A 17,855-nucleotide genomic window follows, 5' to 3' on the forward strand; every position below is an offset into this window, starting at 1 on the left:
TTGGAAAGACTTTAACCTTGGACAATGTTAGGAAGAGAGGTTTTGTGGTGATAAATCGTTGTTGCATGTGTGAATCAGATGGGGAGTTTGTTGATCATCTTTTTCTTCATTGAGGGGTGGCGCGTATCTTGTGGAATGCCGTTTTCATTCGGTTTGGCTTGTGTTGGGTTATGCCGGGTAACGTAAAGGAGTTGTTTGCTTCTTGGTGGGTGGGTGGCAAAACTCGAAGCGCGGTTGTGTGAAAGATGGTTCCTCTTTGCCTCATGTGGTGCATTTGGATTGAGAGAAATGCTAGATGTTTTGAGGACTCGACTAGGAATATTGAGGAACTCATTCATTTTTTCTTGTACACGCTTTTCACTTGGACTGCTGGTTGGCTAGTGCCTCTAGTGATCAGTTTTCAAGATTTTCTTTTTATGTTCTCTTCTTTTTTTTCTTCTTTTTAGTCGCTCTCTTGTATACTCCCGGTGTACTAGGGTTGCGCCCCTTCTGCGCTTTTGATTTATATATATCTTTACTTAACAAAAAAAAAAAAAAAAAAAAAGATCAAAATGTCATTGATTTTCATTTTTAAAAAAATAAAAAAAACGTTTTGGGAATTGAAATTTTATACAAAAGTCAGGCGTATAAACGTCATGTAACGTTTAAAATCTGACAGAGGGGTCCACATTAAGAGTAATTGAAAGTCCAGAGATCTAAAATGAGAGATTTGAAAGTTCAAGAGAAGTTTGTAAAATCGAGTAAAAGTTCATGAAGTCAAAGTGAAGTTTACCTTTTTGTTTTTTTTTTAAACAATCTCCTTCGTTTTTCATTTTTTTCTTCTTTTTCTCCAACGGAGCTTCACCATAGCTTGGAGCGGTTTTTTTTTTTTTTTTCATGGCTGACTTTCCTTTTTCTCTTTCTCTCTTTCGTGGCCCTTAAGGAGTGAGGTTTGGGTAGGAAGGTCCTCCTTTGTGTAATTGTGTGTACAACATTTACATGAAGCTGAGCTTCTTAAGTCAAAAGATTGGACTAAAACTGGTTGTTTTGGATGACAAATGGCGGAGACTATCCAGTTGAAGCTTTAGATTTGTAAAGAGTGTTTGGGGTTTCTTTCTTTCTAGGTGGAAATGGGTTTTGCATTTCTTGTTTGCAAAAGTGAGTTTTGATTATGCATTTCTTGTTTTTGGTGGAAATGGGATTTAAATTAAAATGAATAATAATAAAAAATCTAAAAAATGATTATTTTAAAAAAATACATAAAACGCATGTTTTGAAAAATGATTAGTTAAACTAAATAAAGAAAGTTTTGATTAACCATTTTGCACAAGAATACGAGTAATCCATTATCTTTTTAGGATTTCTCAGCAAAATATTATGAGTGCTCTCCATTATCTTTTTAGTTTTGTTGTTCAAAAAGAAATGCAAAACACTAAATACGAGATACGAGACAAAGCCCTAAACTCACAATCTTAAACTACTTCCTCTCTCGGATTGAAACTACTTTCTTCTCATACTTTGATTTCACCATCTGAAATTCTTACACAACCAAACACGGCCTTAATTTCTTCATGAAGCCCACCACACACGGCCCAATATGACGCCTAGTCAAAATTCCACATATACCCCCGCCCCTTTCTCTTTCTCTCTCTAGGGTTTAGCAGAAGCAATCACCATTTCTCGAAACCAAAAATGGCTTCCAAAACCCTGGTCCGAACCGGAGGTTCTCTTATGAACCGGTTCTTGTCCAACTCGTTTCTTCACCAGAAACCGAATCCGAATCACCAAATCGTGTCTCATGGCCTCGATATCACTCCAATGCTATTCCCGTCGCTCTCCAAGTTTCAGACGTCCCTCCATTTTCCGCAGCAAAACGACGCCGAATTGCTGAGAAAAGTAGACGTTGAAGGGTTCGTTTACCCCTGTGGCCTCCCTTCTCTCAGGTTCTTCTTACCGGACGGTACTCTCTCTCTCTCGCTCCCTCTACATATATTTATGTGCCAATGGACTAGGATTTTGTTAATGGAAATGGATAATAAATTAAAAATGCATTTTTAGATCCTAATGAGCGAAAAACTGACTAGCATGCGAATTTGTACATTTGACAAGCTTGTCAATGACATTTATTTGGGTTCTGTTTGGTTGCCGATAAAATTTAGGTAAAAGAGAATAATGTACCACTTGAATATTGTTATGCACTTCTATGTAATGGAAATGGTAGAAGATGGGGTATGAAAATTAAACTGAATTTGAATGAAAGAATTACAATATGCTATTCAAGGTGCCTGGGCCTCCACGTATACTGAATACAATCTGAATACTTTCTTCAATGCCTCACAATATGGTAATTGGACTTATTTTTAATAGCCCAAATCCCATGTTTACAGCTCAGCCTATTTAGTTACTAAATAACTCATCTAGCTAAACTACCCAACAGAAAAGTCTAACCCAAATCCCCTTACAAATATATAATCCTGTAGAATTTAGATTGGAGAAGCCCAAGCCTCCCCTTGATTGAGCTTGTTTTGGTTACTTAATTGGTTTGATATTCCTTCTTTTGTTTCTTTGTTTTATGTTTTGGTTTTTAGTCACTGAATGCGGCAATCCAATTTGTATAGAAGTTTAGTGGTATTCAAATTTATTGGATAGAAATGAAAAACAAAGTAACTTAGTTGCTTTAGCAGCAACTGCCATAATTCTGACCTTGGGACTTGCATTTGGTAACTTTGACAATCTGATTCCTTGTTAGTCACTTGAACGTGCTCTTACAGTAATTTGTGCTTTGTCTTAATGGGGAGGTGTTTTACCCAAAGAGTTTCATTGTAGTAAGTATTTCTAGAAACCCATGTTGTGTTTTATGCCTTTTCTTGCTATTAACTAGTTATGATTGATAACCACTGGTTACAAATGATGATACCTCAATTCCTCATTGGCCTCTAAGCTTATAAATCTCCTAACTTTTATTAACCATAGCATATCAACAAAGTAATCTTCTCTTGTGTGCATATCATTGGGGACTTATGGGGGGTGATAATATTTGTTTCTAATAGACTTGTGATTAATTTAGAAAAAAATTACATTTAATTCAAAACATTCTTTTCTTTGGTGCCTCGAAGTAAAGGAGAACCTTAAACTTTTTTCTGTTTCCCTCTCTCTCCAAGAGCGTTGTCATTATAGAGGCTTTAGCTTGCTCATATGTCTAGTAACTCAACTTTTGTAATGAAGAAGACAGAAGTATTAAGTAAGTTAAGAGAGATCCACTCTCATGGAGGAGGTGAGTTGTAGGGAGAAATCTAGGGCTTTGTAGTTAATGGAGGTGACAAACACGAATTTTTTTTAGAAAGTGGCCAACTCCAATAGGAAGAAGAACTCCATTGACTCTTTGTTGATTGATGGCACACTCTACTAACTGGCTGGAGATCATCCAGCACATTGTCAGGTTTTATAAAAAGTTGTATACCGTGCAATTCAGTTGGTGGCCTTTGTTGGATGGCGTCTCCGATTCTATTGGTGAGGCTGAGGCTATATAGTTGGAGGGAGAGTTTGAGGAAAGAGAGGTCTTAGTGGTAGTCAAAGCAATGAATGGTGATAAGGCACTGTGCCTTGACGGTTACTCTATGGTGTTCTTCCAAGCTTGCGGGGATGTGATAAAAGAAGACATAGTGAGGTCTTTCGTGACATGCTAGAGGTAAGTTTGAAAAGAGCCTTAATGCTACATTTATTGCCCTCATTCTGTAGATTTCAAGGGTTGTTGATCCCAAAGACTTTCGCCCAATCAACCTTGTGAGTGGCATTTGCAAAATTATTGCTAAGATTTTAGCAAACAGGCTAAAGATAGTGTTGGAGAAGATTATTTCAAAATCGCAAAATGCTTGCATCTGGGGTAGGCAGATCCTAGATCTCGTTCATATTGCTAATAAATGCCTTGATAGTAGAATAATGCATGATCATGTTGGACTTAGAAAAAGCCTATGATCATGTTGATTGGGATTTTCTATTGTCCATGTTCAGGAGGTGTGGTTTTGGGGTGAAATGGTGCTCTTGGATAGCTTATTGTATTTCCATAGTGCGGTTCTCAGTTTTGGTGAATGGCACTACCACCAATGTTTTTAGTAGCTCTTGTGGCTTGAGACAAGGGACCTTTTACCCCTTTTGTTGTTTGTCATTGTGATGGAGGCTTTGGGTAGGGTGATTTTTGCTGTAGTGAGTAGGAGACTGTTATCTGGCTTCTTTGTGGGAACAGAGATTGATATCTCTAATCTTTTGTTTGCGGATGATGCTTCAATTTTCAATGGGGTTGACCCAGATCATCTAGGTCATTTGCGGTGCTTGTTTTTATGTTTTATAGCTATCGCGGGCTTGAAGGTTAGTTTGGCCAAGTCAGAATTGGTTTCTGTGGTTGATGTTGCTGATGAGGAAGTTGGCAGGTATTATAGGCTATGGGGTTTTTGCCTTGCCTTTGAAGTATCTTGGTCTTTTGTTGTGCACCCCCGGGGTTAGTCGGAGCGAAGCTCCAGATACTCGGTGCCAAATAATAATAAAAAAAGGCCAAATCTATTTGGAACGACGTTATTGAAAAGACAGAGTGTCGATTGGCTAGTTGAAAAAGAATGTATTTTTCTAAGAGTGGTAGGATTACATTTATTAATAGTACACTTTCCAATTTACCTATGTACTTAATGTCCCTTTTTTCTCTCCCTATGGGTGTTGCAAACTGTATTGACAAGCTTTAATGTGATTTCTTATGGGGTGGACTAGGTAAAGAGTTCAAATATCATCTAGTAAGATGATCCAAAGTTTGTTCTCTGATCTTTGAAGGAGGGTTGGGGTGGGTTGAAAAACTTGCTAATGTTCAATCGAGCTTTCTTAGGAAAATGACTATGGTGCTATGTACATGAGAAATAGGCTTGGTCAAGAATTGTGGTGGACTCTAAATTTGGCAGTTAGTGGTGTTCTAATAAGCCTCTTTAGACATATGGGTGGGTTTATGGAAGAATATTAGGAGGGGTTGGGGGAAGTTCTGTAGCCATACCAGATATGAGGTGGGAGATGACTTCAAGGCTAGTTTTTGGCATGATTTGTAGTGTGGGGATATGGGTACTTAAGGAAGCCTTTCTAGATTTATTTGACATTGATTGTGTGACAGATGCTTCTGTTGTGAATCACTTGGACCTCTCGGGTGGCTCCACTTAATGGAATGTTAGCTTTGCTAGAGCGGTTCATGATTGGGAGGTGCATGTCTTTGCCTCGTTTTTTCATGGGGTTGTATTTAGTTAAAGTGAGATGGGAAGGTGAGGACAAGCTTTGGTGGGTTCCCTCCAAAAGAGTTTTTTTTGTTGCTAGATCTACAATGTCTTGGTTTGCAATGATGGCTTTCGTTTCCTTGGGAAGAGTGTTTGACATACTAAGGTTTATTTGAGGGTGGCCTTTTTTACTTGGTCAGGGCCGTAGGAAAGATCCTTACCATGACCAATATGAAGAAACGACATGTCATTGTGGTTGATAAGTGCTGTATGTATAAAAGAAATGAGGAGAGCCCGTGGAACATTTTCTTCTCCATTGTGAGGTTGCCGGTGCCTTATGGGATTGTTTCTTTAGTTGATTTAGGCTGTGCTGGATTATGCCTAAACGAGTAAACAACTTATATTGCTGGTAATACTTAGAGTGCTGCTGTGTAGAAGATGATACTTTCATACCTTTTGTGGTGTCTATGAAGGGAAAAGAATGACAAAAGTTTTGAGGATCACGAGAGGACTTTGAAGGAGATTAAGGCTTTATTTTTCTATACTATGTATCTTTGGACAATTGCTGTTGTTTCTTTTTTGGTGATTAGTTATCATGATTTTCTTGTTATTTTTTATCCTTCTAGTTAGTTGTTTTCTCATGTATATTTCCTGTATACTTGGGGGTGCCTTACACATTTAATGATATATCGATTGTTTATATAAAAAAAGATTTGTCATCAGAAATATAGTGTCAATTACAGATTGCATCCTTGAAACTGTGGGAAATTTCGGCCAAATGCTCTATAAAACAATACTTATCAAGCATGCCATTTAGGTTGTGCTAATGGAGTGAAGAGTTGGTCAGGGGTGGGGGATAGAATGTGCATAATATCTACAGGCAAGAGAAAAAGGCGAGGATGCAGACAGCTGTTGGTCTCTTTTTACTTGTTGCGTGGCTTTGTGCTAGTAGACAGGAGTTATTTATTATACACTGGAATAAGTTAATATTCCTTTAACCTCAACACTCAAGAAGGTGGGCCAAAAAAAAAAAAAATGTTCTTATAGGGGGATCTCATGCTTTGAAGTTCCTGCTATAGAAGTAGGTATTACCTTGTTTTAGGTAACTCAGTCATGTGCTTCTGGTACTTCTCATGAATTTAAGTTGTTTAACATGATAAACGCCATAAGATCTCTTCTGTGGCTTAATGATATATGGGCATGCTGATGGTATATCCAGATAGCTAATAATTATGCTTGTTGATGAGAGATAACTTACGTAGCAGGCTTCAGAATTTAGGTGGTATTGCCATGCTGGTTTTATACATGTTGAGGTGATATCTTTCGATGTCAAGGTGCAGTAGAGGGGAGCTGATATTTTGACTTAATTGCTCACTTTGATTGATATGCAGAGGTTATGAGACATACGTCTGGATATAATATCTCTAGAATGATAAGCCCTGCCCTTGCTGGTGGAGGTTCTCCTATCTCTTGATATTGAAGGAATATATTGGCTAATAAGGGGACACATTTGCCTTGATATGAATCTTTAGTATAAAATTATACTCAAAAGTTCTGCCACAAACAATTGCTTCCATTACTAGTCAACGCAGATGCAGTTTTTCTTTGAATAAGCCCTCAAAAGGGGCCTGCATTACTAGAACATGGTGGTAACTGTTGCAATAAAAAATGGAAGCTTTTAATTTAAAAGGAATATCCGAAATATACTTTGGCTAGACTTTTCAGGGGTTGGTTCAACAGTTAAGTCATCAATACCATTTGCATCCCTTCCTTTTGGTTTAAGCATAACTGGTAATTGTTCTATTCTACAGGAGATGATTCTTCTTCAAACGAGCCAATGATTTTATTTCCCAAAAGGACTTTCCAACCTAGCCTCATCCGGCGGAAGAGGAACCATGGATTCTTTGCTCGGTACATCTCTCTTTCTCTCTCTCTCTCTCTCTCCCCCCAAAAAAAATCACAATAGAGAACTTATATAAGAAATAATTTGGATAATATGATGAAATCAGATGATCCACACAGGATAATCCATTAGCTTTTAACAGCATAGGTCTGTGGATCAAGTGTACTTCATGTTGGTCATAATTGGACTGCTTGGGACACCATTGAGCTTTTGTTACAGAATTAGTTCTATTGTTAGATCAGCTGATTCGAATGCTCATTTATGGTCGTTCTGTAAGTAAAGGCAGATATTGTTTGGAATTTATCCCACTTCACGGTCAACTAGAGCTGGCTTCTGACCTGTGTTAAGTGGCTTCTTAATTACTTAAAGAACTGTGAACAAAACCATGTAGGATTTGCATGTTGGCTAATGCACATTTTCACATGAACAGCAAGGCAACCAAAGGTGGGAGGAGAGTCATTGCTCGAAGAATAGCAAAGGGCCGTGCAAGAATTACTGCTTAGCATCTTTGCCTCTTGCTTTGACTGAAATCAAGTCTAAAGCTTTCCTTATTTCTTGGTAGGACTGCAAATTGGGAAGAATCTTTACCTTAAAGGTCTAGAAGGCCTTTGAATACGATTTGGATGACCACTTTTCTTTTATGGAACTTTGATATGTAAAATTCCAGAATCGTTTATTCTATAGATATGCTTCCCTGTTTTTCTTTTGTTACTCGAGTAAAATTTATAGTTTGTTTGCCTGTAAATTTCAGTTTCTTTACTTGCGATTCTGGTTTGATGTCTAGCTGTTGCTGCGTTGCAAAAGCATCAAGTGATGCATCTCTATCTGATTGTTTGAAGTAGGGGGCTGTAAATGAGGATGGAGATGTGTTAATTGGCAATATTCGCGTAATGCGATTATTACTTTTAGGTAACCGTATCCGTATCATCCTATTACTAATTGCTATTGGTGTGGATATTTTGGTAGTTGAATGCTGGTTATTCACTATATGCATATCAAGTAATAGGCCTTTGGAGCCTATTTTAGTCTGTTGGAGTTTTTTTTGGGTTTCTATTAAGGCCTATTTTAAACAATTTTGAAAATAGTTTGAGCCTGTTTTAATGTTTTAGATAAAATCTATGTTGTTGTGAGAGGAAGACGGTAGTTGCTTAGTGAGAGTGCAACGTCATGGCGTGAGTGAGTCAACAAGATATGAGATGAGAGACCAGGAAAAAAAAAAAAAATAAAAAAAATTAAACATAATCCCTATATATATATATATATATATATATATATATATAGGAATTATGTTTTGTAAGGGCCTATTCATTGGGAATGGTTATTCCGAAAGAATTACTAATTTTTTACACACAAAAATAGCTATTTCTCTTAAAAATGAGAGGAATAGCTATTTCTGAAAGAATTGACTACATTTTCTAAAATAATACAATTTTTTTTTTTTTTTTCAAACTTACAAAAGAAATAATTAAAAAAAAAAACTGAAAAATAAAGTGGGTGGCCAACCACCCATTGGGGTGGGTAGCCAACCACCTATATACTCTTTTATATATAGTATAAAAGAGTATATGTATAGTATGCAAATGCATATAGTCATTATAGTGGTTAGTTGTAGTTATATTTGCCTGCATGTACAACCTTATTTGGAAGGAGCTCAGGATGTCTGGTAACATCTGTTTGACGCACATGAAAAAGAAAAAGAAGAAACAAAGTCCAATTAATCTTTTTCTATCGAGAAATGCTATTTTTTTCATTTCTCATCCATTTCGATTCATATATATATATTTTTAAAAGAAATGATTAACGTCAATATTTTTTTTCATCTCATCCTACAAATTTAATAAATCAATCATTAAACTTGTTAATCTTTACTCAAATTTCATAATGAAAATAGTTGAAAAATGAATGATGTTTATCATTTCTAGCATTACTTGTCATGATCGAGAAAATGTTCATGTTCTGTTTAACTAGTTACCTTATATGAAATAAAAGAATTATATGCAGTTATCATAAATTATGATTATTTTTCCTGATGAAACCCTCAAACAGATTCAAAAATAAACACACTTAAACAATTTTTTTTTTTTTTTTTTTTTTTTTTTTTTTTTAAAAGGAGGTATTTTAGAATACCTCTTCAAGCTTTTCTCTTCCTAGCAATCTCTCTACCATCCTTAGAACCCTTGACCTGGTCAAGGTAACAAATGCCACCGACCAACGAGGTACAAGGAAGGTTGGTAACAAAAGTGTTGTCAATTTTTTACTTGTTTCTAAACAAAGGTAGGCAAATTAATTCACAACTTCAGATAAGCCGATCACGGACGCTGTAAACATGAAATTGAATATCTTGTTGTAATCCAAAATTGATAGAAATTGATAATTATAGGTTGAATGAATTGGGACTTGAAAAGCCTTCACAAAATCTTCCCAACTAGTGAAAGTTCTTCTTAGATGATCTGCATCCTGCTGGAACCACTCTAAGGCCTCTCCTTCCATTAAAAAAATGGATGCCATGAACAGTACCCTTTGATTGATTCATGAACACCCTTAATTAGCTGCTCTGTAACTTGGATGTGTGAGTTATGAAAATCTAGCTTTGATACCAAATGCATGTTACACGCTTGATTTTTCGTGCGTGTAATGGAAGATAATTCGATCTCCGAGTACATGCCTTTTATTAACATTATTGAGAGTCTTTAAATAGACTACAATGAGATATCACTCAAACTTATAAGAACTCTAATCTTAAAATATAATGAAAAAAAAAAATAGCAAAAAATTCTATTTCGTATTCCCTTATCCTTTCTCTTATCAGTCTCTGTTAACTAATTAAATAATGTAGCACGTCATCCTATTCCACCGGTAAAAGTATGATGTTCTTACAGGATTTGTTGACTTGAATATATAATTGATTTGAATTGCAATTTCTTTGGCCAATTACGTACGTCAATTAAGAGAATGCTTCAATTTTGGCGGCTAACATGCTACAAATCACTTGTCAAAACATCCAGAAAAACAATAATGTAGTTAAGTTGCGATTCTTGACTCTACACATCCAAAATTCTCAAGATTTTATTAAGGGATTGAAGGGATTTTTGTTAGAATGTATTTTCACACACACATATATATATATATATATATATATATACACACACACGATTGATTTATATTTCTACTTATATTTTTTAATATAGGTAGATTTAAGTTTACTTATATAGGTCGACTTATTCAATTATAAATAGGGACTTATATACTATAAGCAATAAGTCGATAAATATAATATAATTTTAGAGACCATTCAGAGTGGATGTAGCTAGGTGTTTAACACAACACCAAACCCCTACCCCTAATTCTGTCTTTTTATTTTCTTTATTTTTCTCTTGCTTTTGCTTTTATTATCAATACTTTATATTTTCTCAAAAAACTTTAACATAGTATTTCAACCCTTTCGTTAAGATTTGTATGAAAAAAAAAAACAAAAAACAAAAACAAAACAAAAGAAACAACGAAAATTCGATTGAGGTTAATTTGAAACAACGAAAGTGAACTACTTTCATTACTGTCATTTTACGTGAATACAGCTCAGCATCATATCATATGCCTCAAAATTCAAAGAAAGAGGCACGAGGCTGGATTGAAAATAAGGAATTATTATTATTATTATTATTATTATTATTATTATGTCTTTCTTAACTTTCCTCCTTAATCACATGATTATTATTCTGTACATGCTTTGAGTATTAATGATTACTAGTTTCGTACTACGTTAGCCGCCCGCAAGTATGGACTTCACGTGACTCTACCTATCACTTTATGTCCTAAAATTCCTACAAGTTGACTATTAATTTGTCCTTCGTCTTAATTTTTTTTTATTTATCTGGGAAAATTATACAAACAAAAAATTATTGGAAAATAATAATTAATTAATGAAAGCAGGAGCTATATAAATAAAGTACATGACGAGAGAAACAAGTGCATCATGATATACAAAAGCAACTCATATGACAAATATATATATTTCATAAAAAAAACCAACACATATAATATATATGTGTGAAACTTTCCACTTGTCTCTGGGTGGAAATGTGAAGAAATGAAGGCATTATAATATTTTAATTATAGCTCCATATATATTTATATATGTCTAAGGCTTCCACCTTGAAGGAAGATTAGGGTTTGTGACAAATTGACCGGTTGACAATGATGATGCTGATGAAGAAGACGATGATGTCAGGGATGACATGATGGCGTCAATGTACTCCATTTGATTGTTGGGCACGTGCAGTTCATGTGCATGGTTGGAACCAGATGGAAAACATGGGAGTCTAGAAAGAGGGTCAAAAGTTTCTTGTGAAGAAAATGAATATGGCATGCTGTATTCACAAAGTTTTGGCATAGGAGGAGGCAGTGTAAATAATGCAGGATCCTGAGATGGTGTGATGTTTGGATCAATAAGTTTATTATTATCTCCATTAATATAATGTATAGTTGCTCCTATGCTGAAATTTTGGTGCTCTAATGACCAGAGGGGGTCACAAGAGGAAGAAATTGGTATTGATGGAGGCATAAGAGGTGGAAAATGAAGCAAATTGTTGGTTTGTAAGGGTGAGGTTGAAGAAGGAAGCTGGTATAGCTGGTCTTGTAGTTGAGAGCTCAGGAGAAAATTAGGGTTTGCATTTAGAGAGAAGAAAGCTTCTTGTTCAGAATTATTACAATGGTAGCTGTGTGTATGATGATGATGATCAGCAGGAACTACAACCTCTTGGGAGATTATGAGCTTCTTCTTTATGCTTGAATTCCAAAAGTTTTTCACCTCATTATCTGTTCGTCCCGGTAGGTGCTTCGCTATCTGAGCCCATCTGCTCCCCCCCACCAAAAAAAAAATGTTTAAAAATTAATGAAAAAATTCATGCCCATGATGATGATGGAAATAATAAAGATTATATATATACCTGTTTCCTAGAATGCTATGGAGTTCAATTATGAGGGCTGCTTCTTCGGGGGAGAAGCTCCCACGTTTTAAGTCAGGTCTCAGGTAATTTATCCACCTTAGTCTGCAGCTCTTTCCACATCTCTGCAGGCCTGCACAACCAAATTAAACAACAAGATGGAGAAATTAAATAATAACAACAATTAATCAAAACTCGAGAAACAAATAGTGTATATATATATAGTAGAACATACATATGAGAGAGAGAAGATAAAGTTACCAGCAAGTTTAGGGACAGAGCTCCAGCAACCATGGCCATAGGTTGAAATGTAATTGATGAGTTTTTCATCTTCTTCAGGCGACCAAAGCCCCCTCTTCACCTTCTGCTTGTTGCAGCAAGAGTGATGTCCCATCCTTCTCTCTCTCTCTCTCTCACACACACAAAGGAAGTAGTGGAGTCAATGGCAGATCGAGGCAAGTATACTGGGGGAATGAGTTTGATATATAAAAAAAGATGAAATAGAGAGAGAGAAAGAGAGAGAGAGAGAGAGAGAGAGAAAGGCAACTCTAGGTAGCTCTTGCCCTAGGAGAGGTCAGAGAGAGAGAGAGAGAGAAAGAAGGTGAAAGGAAGAGAGAATAGAGGAAAGAGTGATATGGAAATCCGTAGAGTGAAGCGATGAATTTAATGGAAGAGCTGTACCATGGTGGCCCAGTTAGGGTTTGTAGAGGAAAAGGCTAAAACTTGCAGGATCCTCTGTGAGAGCTGTTTTGCTTATAATGGATCGATGGATGATATCCCTTCTTTCTTTCCTCTCAGATGGATTGCCCCTGCCTCTGCCTGCCTTGCTCTCGTGTCTTTCATGCAGGGCTAGCTGGAGGGTGTGGGGGGTCCACCTGTGTTGACATGCCCCCACTTTGGACCTATCTAGGATTCTTCATCAAGCAAACCTTTTCTTTTTTAATTTATTTTTTTTTTAATTTTTATAAATTTTTTGGTTTCAAATTGTGATCGTGGACCCTTCACCATCTAGATTGGACTTTTTTGAAGCTGGCAATAATTATAGATATGTTAGGGCAAGGTCAGCCGATCATCATCGGTTGTGATTAATGCATGCAATTGGTGGGTTTATTCCAGATCTTGATTGGATGTTTATAAACAAAGTAAATATTGCCAAACCTTTTTGTCGTTTGGTGAAAACCGGGCTTCAACCTCTCTTCTAATTGCCTCAAGCCTCAAGGCTAGGTAGCACCAAATTAGGTAAATCTCTCCTAACAAAGTATAAAAAGAAAAAGAAATTATAAGGATATATGGTTAAGTTTTTGGAATAATAGTGTCTCAATGTACATGTTATATTATGGATAGTTCACTAAAAGACTTTCCAAGATACGAGTATGGATAGAGATCCATGGAGTAATATTTAGCAAAGGTTCATAACACGTGCATAAACGAGACTCCTGAGAATTGGAGCAAAGGTCCATGCATATGCGCCAACAAACCCATATATATAACCCACAAGTGATCTTGGAGATGATCCTTAATATTGATAAAAAAATACTTCTATATTAAGGGGAATGTAACAAGGTGATAATGGATTCACATGTGAAGAGGATAGATTGTAATTGAATATACACTAATGAGTGTGAAAATATTTAAGTCCCACATTAGAAATATATAGTATAGTTGGACAAAAATTTATAGGTTTAAGCTTTTAGATTAAGTGATGTCTAGAAATGTTATATTATGGGCTCACTAAAAGACTCTAAATATATCAATTTCCAAACTTTTTTTTTTTTTTTTTGAAATTTTTATTTGGGTAAACTTCATTTTAGCCCTCTGAATTTCCACTCGATTTTACAAACCTCTCCTGAATTTTCAAATCTCTCATTTTAGACCCCTGAACTTTCAATTACTCTTAATGTGCACTCCTCCATCAGATTTTAAATGTTACATGACGTTTATATCCCTGACTTTTGTATAAAATTTCAACTTCCAAAACGTTTGTTTTATTTTAAAAAAAAAATGAAAATTAAGGACATTTTGGTCTTTTTTATATTTTTAATGGCTAAAATAGAAAGGTTCTAATTTAGAGTAATTGAAAGTTCAGGAATCCAAAATGAGAGATTTGAAAGTTCAGAGAGGGTTTGTTTATTTATTTATTTATTTTGAAGTAGAGGGTTTATAAAATTGAGTGAAAATTGAGGGGCCAAAATAAAGTTCTCCCTTTTAATTTATATCAACATATTCTCAACTCGATGCTTAAAAGCTTTTTTTTTAAGAAACCACAAGCAAAGGCAGTCAAAATCAGTGATATTTTGCTCCCCTGTTTTACACGTGTTCTCCTTTGGGGATCGGAGGAAGAATTGGGTGTAGCGCTACCCCTGTAAAGGCTGTGCCCTTCTTTCTTTGACAAGAAACTATTACTGCATAATATTAATGTATCTTGGCCGCGTCAATTAATTTGACAGTTTTAAAGGTTTAATGGTTAAAGTATTAATTAAATAATTTAATTGGTCATTAGTTAGTTTAATTTTTTGAAATAATTGATAATTTAATACGATATTAAAATTGGAGTTTTTTGAGTTCATATCTTAACTTCATTATTTACTCATAATTTTTAATTAAAATATGTCACGTGCGCGTTGTATAGTTCCACCCGCAAAAAAGAATGTTCAAGTATTAATTAAACAATTGTCAAAAAATAAATAAAAATTAAGCAATTAAATTTATAATTTTTTACCAACTTAACATGCTTAGTGATTTAATATTAATATGGATAATAGCTTCAACAATGCGCAAAAGTCAAGTACCTTTCGTAAAAAAAATAGTTATGAGTATGTACTTTTAATTTCCCTTTTCCCCTGCTCCCATATTGAATAGAAAAAAAAAAAAAGCGAATCTCTTTGAGGGGATACTAAATTAATCTCAATTCTATTCTTATCTTCTTAAGAGCATTTACAATAGTTTCTCTATATTTCTATCTAAATCAGCTAGTTAATTATTATTATTTTTTTATAGTTTAGTTAATGACGTTTTAAATATATTTCTTTCTCTATATCATTTAAATAGTCTTTATATATATATATATATATATATATATATATATATATATATATATATATACACTTGCTCTTTAATGAGAGAGAGAGAGAGAGATGAATAAAGAAGAGAATTTGAGAGAGCTAGAAAAGCATGAGTAAATTGCAATTTCGATCCATCCTTGTTATTGGGTTGAGGATGACAATCATGCTTCAATATTGTTTCTGGCAAAAACAGAATGAATTTTTATGTTGGTGATCATGGAAACCCACCTCCCATTCCAATGATTCCATAATGTTGCATTAATTTGAAGAAGAAAAAAAATCCATTTAATTTCCTTTTCTGCTAGAATTTTCATAGTATGAAGTTAGATATACAAGTTTTCATAATATTAATGTTGGCGTATTGTTAGAAGTTAAAGATAATTTGGCAAAGTATGTATGCATGTTATGATTAATTTATAGTGAGATTAATGAAGAACTCATTCATTAATCATGTAAATTTATGACATAATTAATATGGTGCTGTAAGTGTGACTTCTAAGTTTTCTCGTACTAATAATAATTAAAGTCTTCACAAGGATGGCGGTGAAGTGGACAAAGAAAAAGGATTGATAATGATGATTGATTATCAGCATCACATAAATGCATATGAGACAAGCTTTTAAATGGGAGCAACGTAGTATATCAATTACCATGCATTTAAGGGTTCTTGTTTTGAATTGAGAAACAATGTTAGTACCTTTTTAATCATGACAAACATTGCATAATAGTGATGAAAGTGACGGTGAGATAGAACAACATTGGTGGGTTGTTATTAAGCTCTAAATTGATTAGTCATTTTAGGATGACCGCATATGTGGCTAGCGTTTTTTCATGGGTTGTTACAAATGGTATTAAGGTCATGACCTAGTAGCGTAACGTCAGGCTTAAGAATGGGAGTTAGTAACACTCCAGTCCATAATTGGGAAGTTGAAGAGTAGCTCATATAGGGTTGGTGGCCGGTTTATAAAGACAGTCATAACTGTTAAATCCCACATTGTGAGCTAGTTACTAGGTGAAATTGAACTTAATTTATAAGAAATTATATAAAAGCTTCATATTGACTATTGCTTTTTCCTGATTATTACTATGTGATGCGTAGTTTCCCCCAAGATAAGTATTTTCTTACAAGCTAGACACTAGGAATGCAACATAGTGAATAAAGTAATTATAGTAGAGTTAGATAATTAAGCTTTCCAAGGTGGCACCAATCAAAAATAAGTAATCTTTTGATTAGATGTAAGTAATCACTTAAAGAGAAGCCATCCAAAGATTAGACAAAAGCAGCTATATATTATTCCTAGTAAAACACATTTACAAGGAACCTTTCAACAGAATGTAAAGGCATTTACTCTTTTTTTTTTTTTTTTTTTAATTTGGGGATTGCTTTTCATCGTTTCAAATTATATGGAGGCCCATACAAAGAAAGGTTGTGATTCTATTCTCCCCCTTGACCCCATTACTACCTTTAGTGAAGTGCTTTTGTCCGTGAAACATGTTTATAATTGTATGTGTCATCATTATTTATTTAAATAATGGTATTAATTACTTAACTATGCTTTGACACTGATTAAAAGCCTGTTTTCACCAATTTTTTTCAAATCCAAAAGAACCAAAAAGGAAAAACAAAAAACAAAAAAACCCAAAAAGGGGATCCGTCTGAATTAGTGCAACACTTAATAGTATCAACATATCCACATCATTAATTAGTTCTCATCGGTAAATGCAAGACTATACTCTAGGTTTAAATTGTGTAACTAAATGGACATGCTAGGAGATTTTCGGGTGGTTTGGCGGTAGAGCCATATTATGTTCACTATTGGGAATTTTCGTAAGGGTTACATTTTGCTCGATCTTATTGACTTGAATGTGTTTACAATACAAATAACCTTATTTATAGGGAAAAGGGGTAGGTGGAGTGAATTTTTATGGTAAATATTTTAATAATGAAAATCCCTCAAACTTAATATGGAAATATTCTAACGTCCCCCCTCAAACTCAATGTGGGCACTTGGAAAAAAAAAAACTATTTGACCTTTTTCTTAAAGACACATGGCTAGGCTAGCAAATCTTCGAGCATTGCTTGTGAGCGCGTGCGACTTTCGTTTGGGCTGATTTTGGTGGTGTTATGTAGATCGGTTTCCGAACTTTCGATTGATGTGCTCACATACTTGATGGAAGCATTACCAATAAGAATGGCTGAAAAAATGCGAAAGATGAAATTTACAAGAGATTAAATGGTTCTAATACCATGTAGAAATTTATAATAAAATATAAAATGGAAGAAAATAGCGGAAGTAAAAGAGAAAAATGAGACGAGATTTTGGGTTGATTCAGTATTAAAGGCCTACAACCACCATTGGAAATTGCCCTAAAAGCTAATTTTCCTGAATATATTTACAATACTTTAATTATAGGAGAAATGGGTAATCAAATCCCCTAGAACTTGATTGGTAAATATTTTAATAAAATAAATAAATCTCTCAAACCTAATATGAAAGCCCTACGTTCTAACAAAATGTTGTAGACTCATATATTACCGTTTTTTCATGTGGCTGCGAATGCATGTAGCTGTCGATGACGGGAAAGAAAAGTTTTCCCCCTTTTTTTTTTTTTTTTTTTTTTCGTTTTTTTGATTGAATAAACAGAAAGGAGTTTAGTTAGCTAATTAACTTCTCACTCAGCTCCATTTTGATGCCAAACAGAAAAAGGAAATAATACTACATGC

General features: G+C 34.7%; 2 protein-coding genes across 2 annotated transcripts; one reads left to right on the forward strand and one right to left on the reverse strand.

Annotated features, from left to right (window-relative positions):
* The first annotated feature begins 1,506 nt into the window (after window positions 1-1,506).
* LOC132186045 (Ribosomal protein L34) lies at window positions 1,507-7,831 on the forward strand. Its single transcript, XM_059599825.2, has 3 exons — window positions 1,507-1,939; window positions 7,034-7,133; window positions 7,556-7,831. The coding sequence occupies exons 1-3, from the start codon at window positions 1,672-1,674 to the stop codon at window positions 7,626-7,628; spliced, it is 441 nt and encodes a 146-aa protein (XP_059455808.1). The 5' UTR covers window positions 1,507-1,671; the 3' UTR covers window positions 7,629-7,831.
* Window positions 7,832-11,263: 3,432 nt separating this feature from the next.
* Window positions 11,264-12,462, reverse strand: LOC132187845 (uncharacterized). Its single transcript, XM_059602278.2, has 3 exons — window positions 12,330-12,462; window positions 12,072-12,201; window positions 11,264-11,978 (listed from the first exon to the last, which is right to left on the reverse strand). Exons 1-3 carry the CDS (start codon window positions 12,460-12,462, stop codon window positions 11,264-11,266), a joined length of 978 nt encoding a protein of 325 aa, XP_059458261.2.
* Between the last annotated feature and the right edge of the window lie 5,393 nt (window positions 12,463-17,855).

Source organism: Corylus avellana, chromosome 6 (genome assembly GCF_965113065.1).
Source record: "Corylus avellana chromosome 6, dhCorAvel1.hap1.2, whole genome shotgun sequence".
Classification (NCBI taxonomy): Eukaryota; Viridiplantae; Streptophyta; class Magnoliopsida; order Fagales; family Betulaceae; genus Corylus; species Corylus avellana.

Coding starts and splice junctions, on each gene's coding strand:
- LOC132186045 (XM_059599825.2), top strand. CDS start 1,672: ATGGCTTCCAAAACCCTGGTCCGAACCGGAGGTTCTCTTATGAACCGG. Junction 1,940..7,033: donor CAGGTTCTTCTTACCGGACG/GTACTCTCTCTC, acceptor TCTATTCTACAG/GAGATGATTCTTCTTCAAAC. Junction 7,134..7,555: donor AACCATGGATTCTTTGCTCG/GTACATCTCTCT, acceptor TCACATGAACAG/CAAGGCAACCAAAGGTGGGA.
- LOC132187845 (XM_059602278.2), bottom strand. CDS start 12,462: ATGGGACATCACTCTTGCTGCAACAAGCAGAAGGTGAAGAGGGGGCTT. Junction 12,202..12,329: donor CTCTGTCCCTAAACTTGCTG/GTAACTTTATCT, acceptor TTGGTTGTGCAG/GCCTGCAGAGATGTGGAAAG. Junction 11,979..12,071: donor CATAGCATTCTAGGAAACAG/GTATATATATAA, acceptor GGGGGGGAGCAG/ATGGGCTCAGATAGCGAAGC.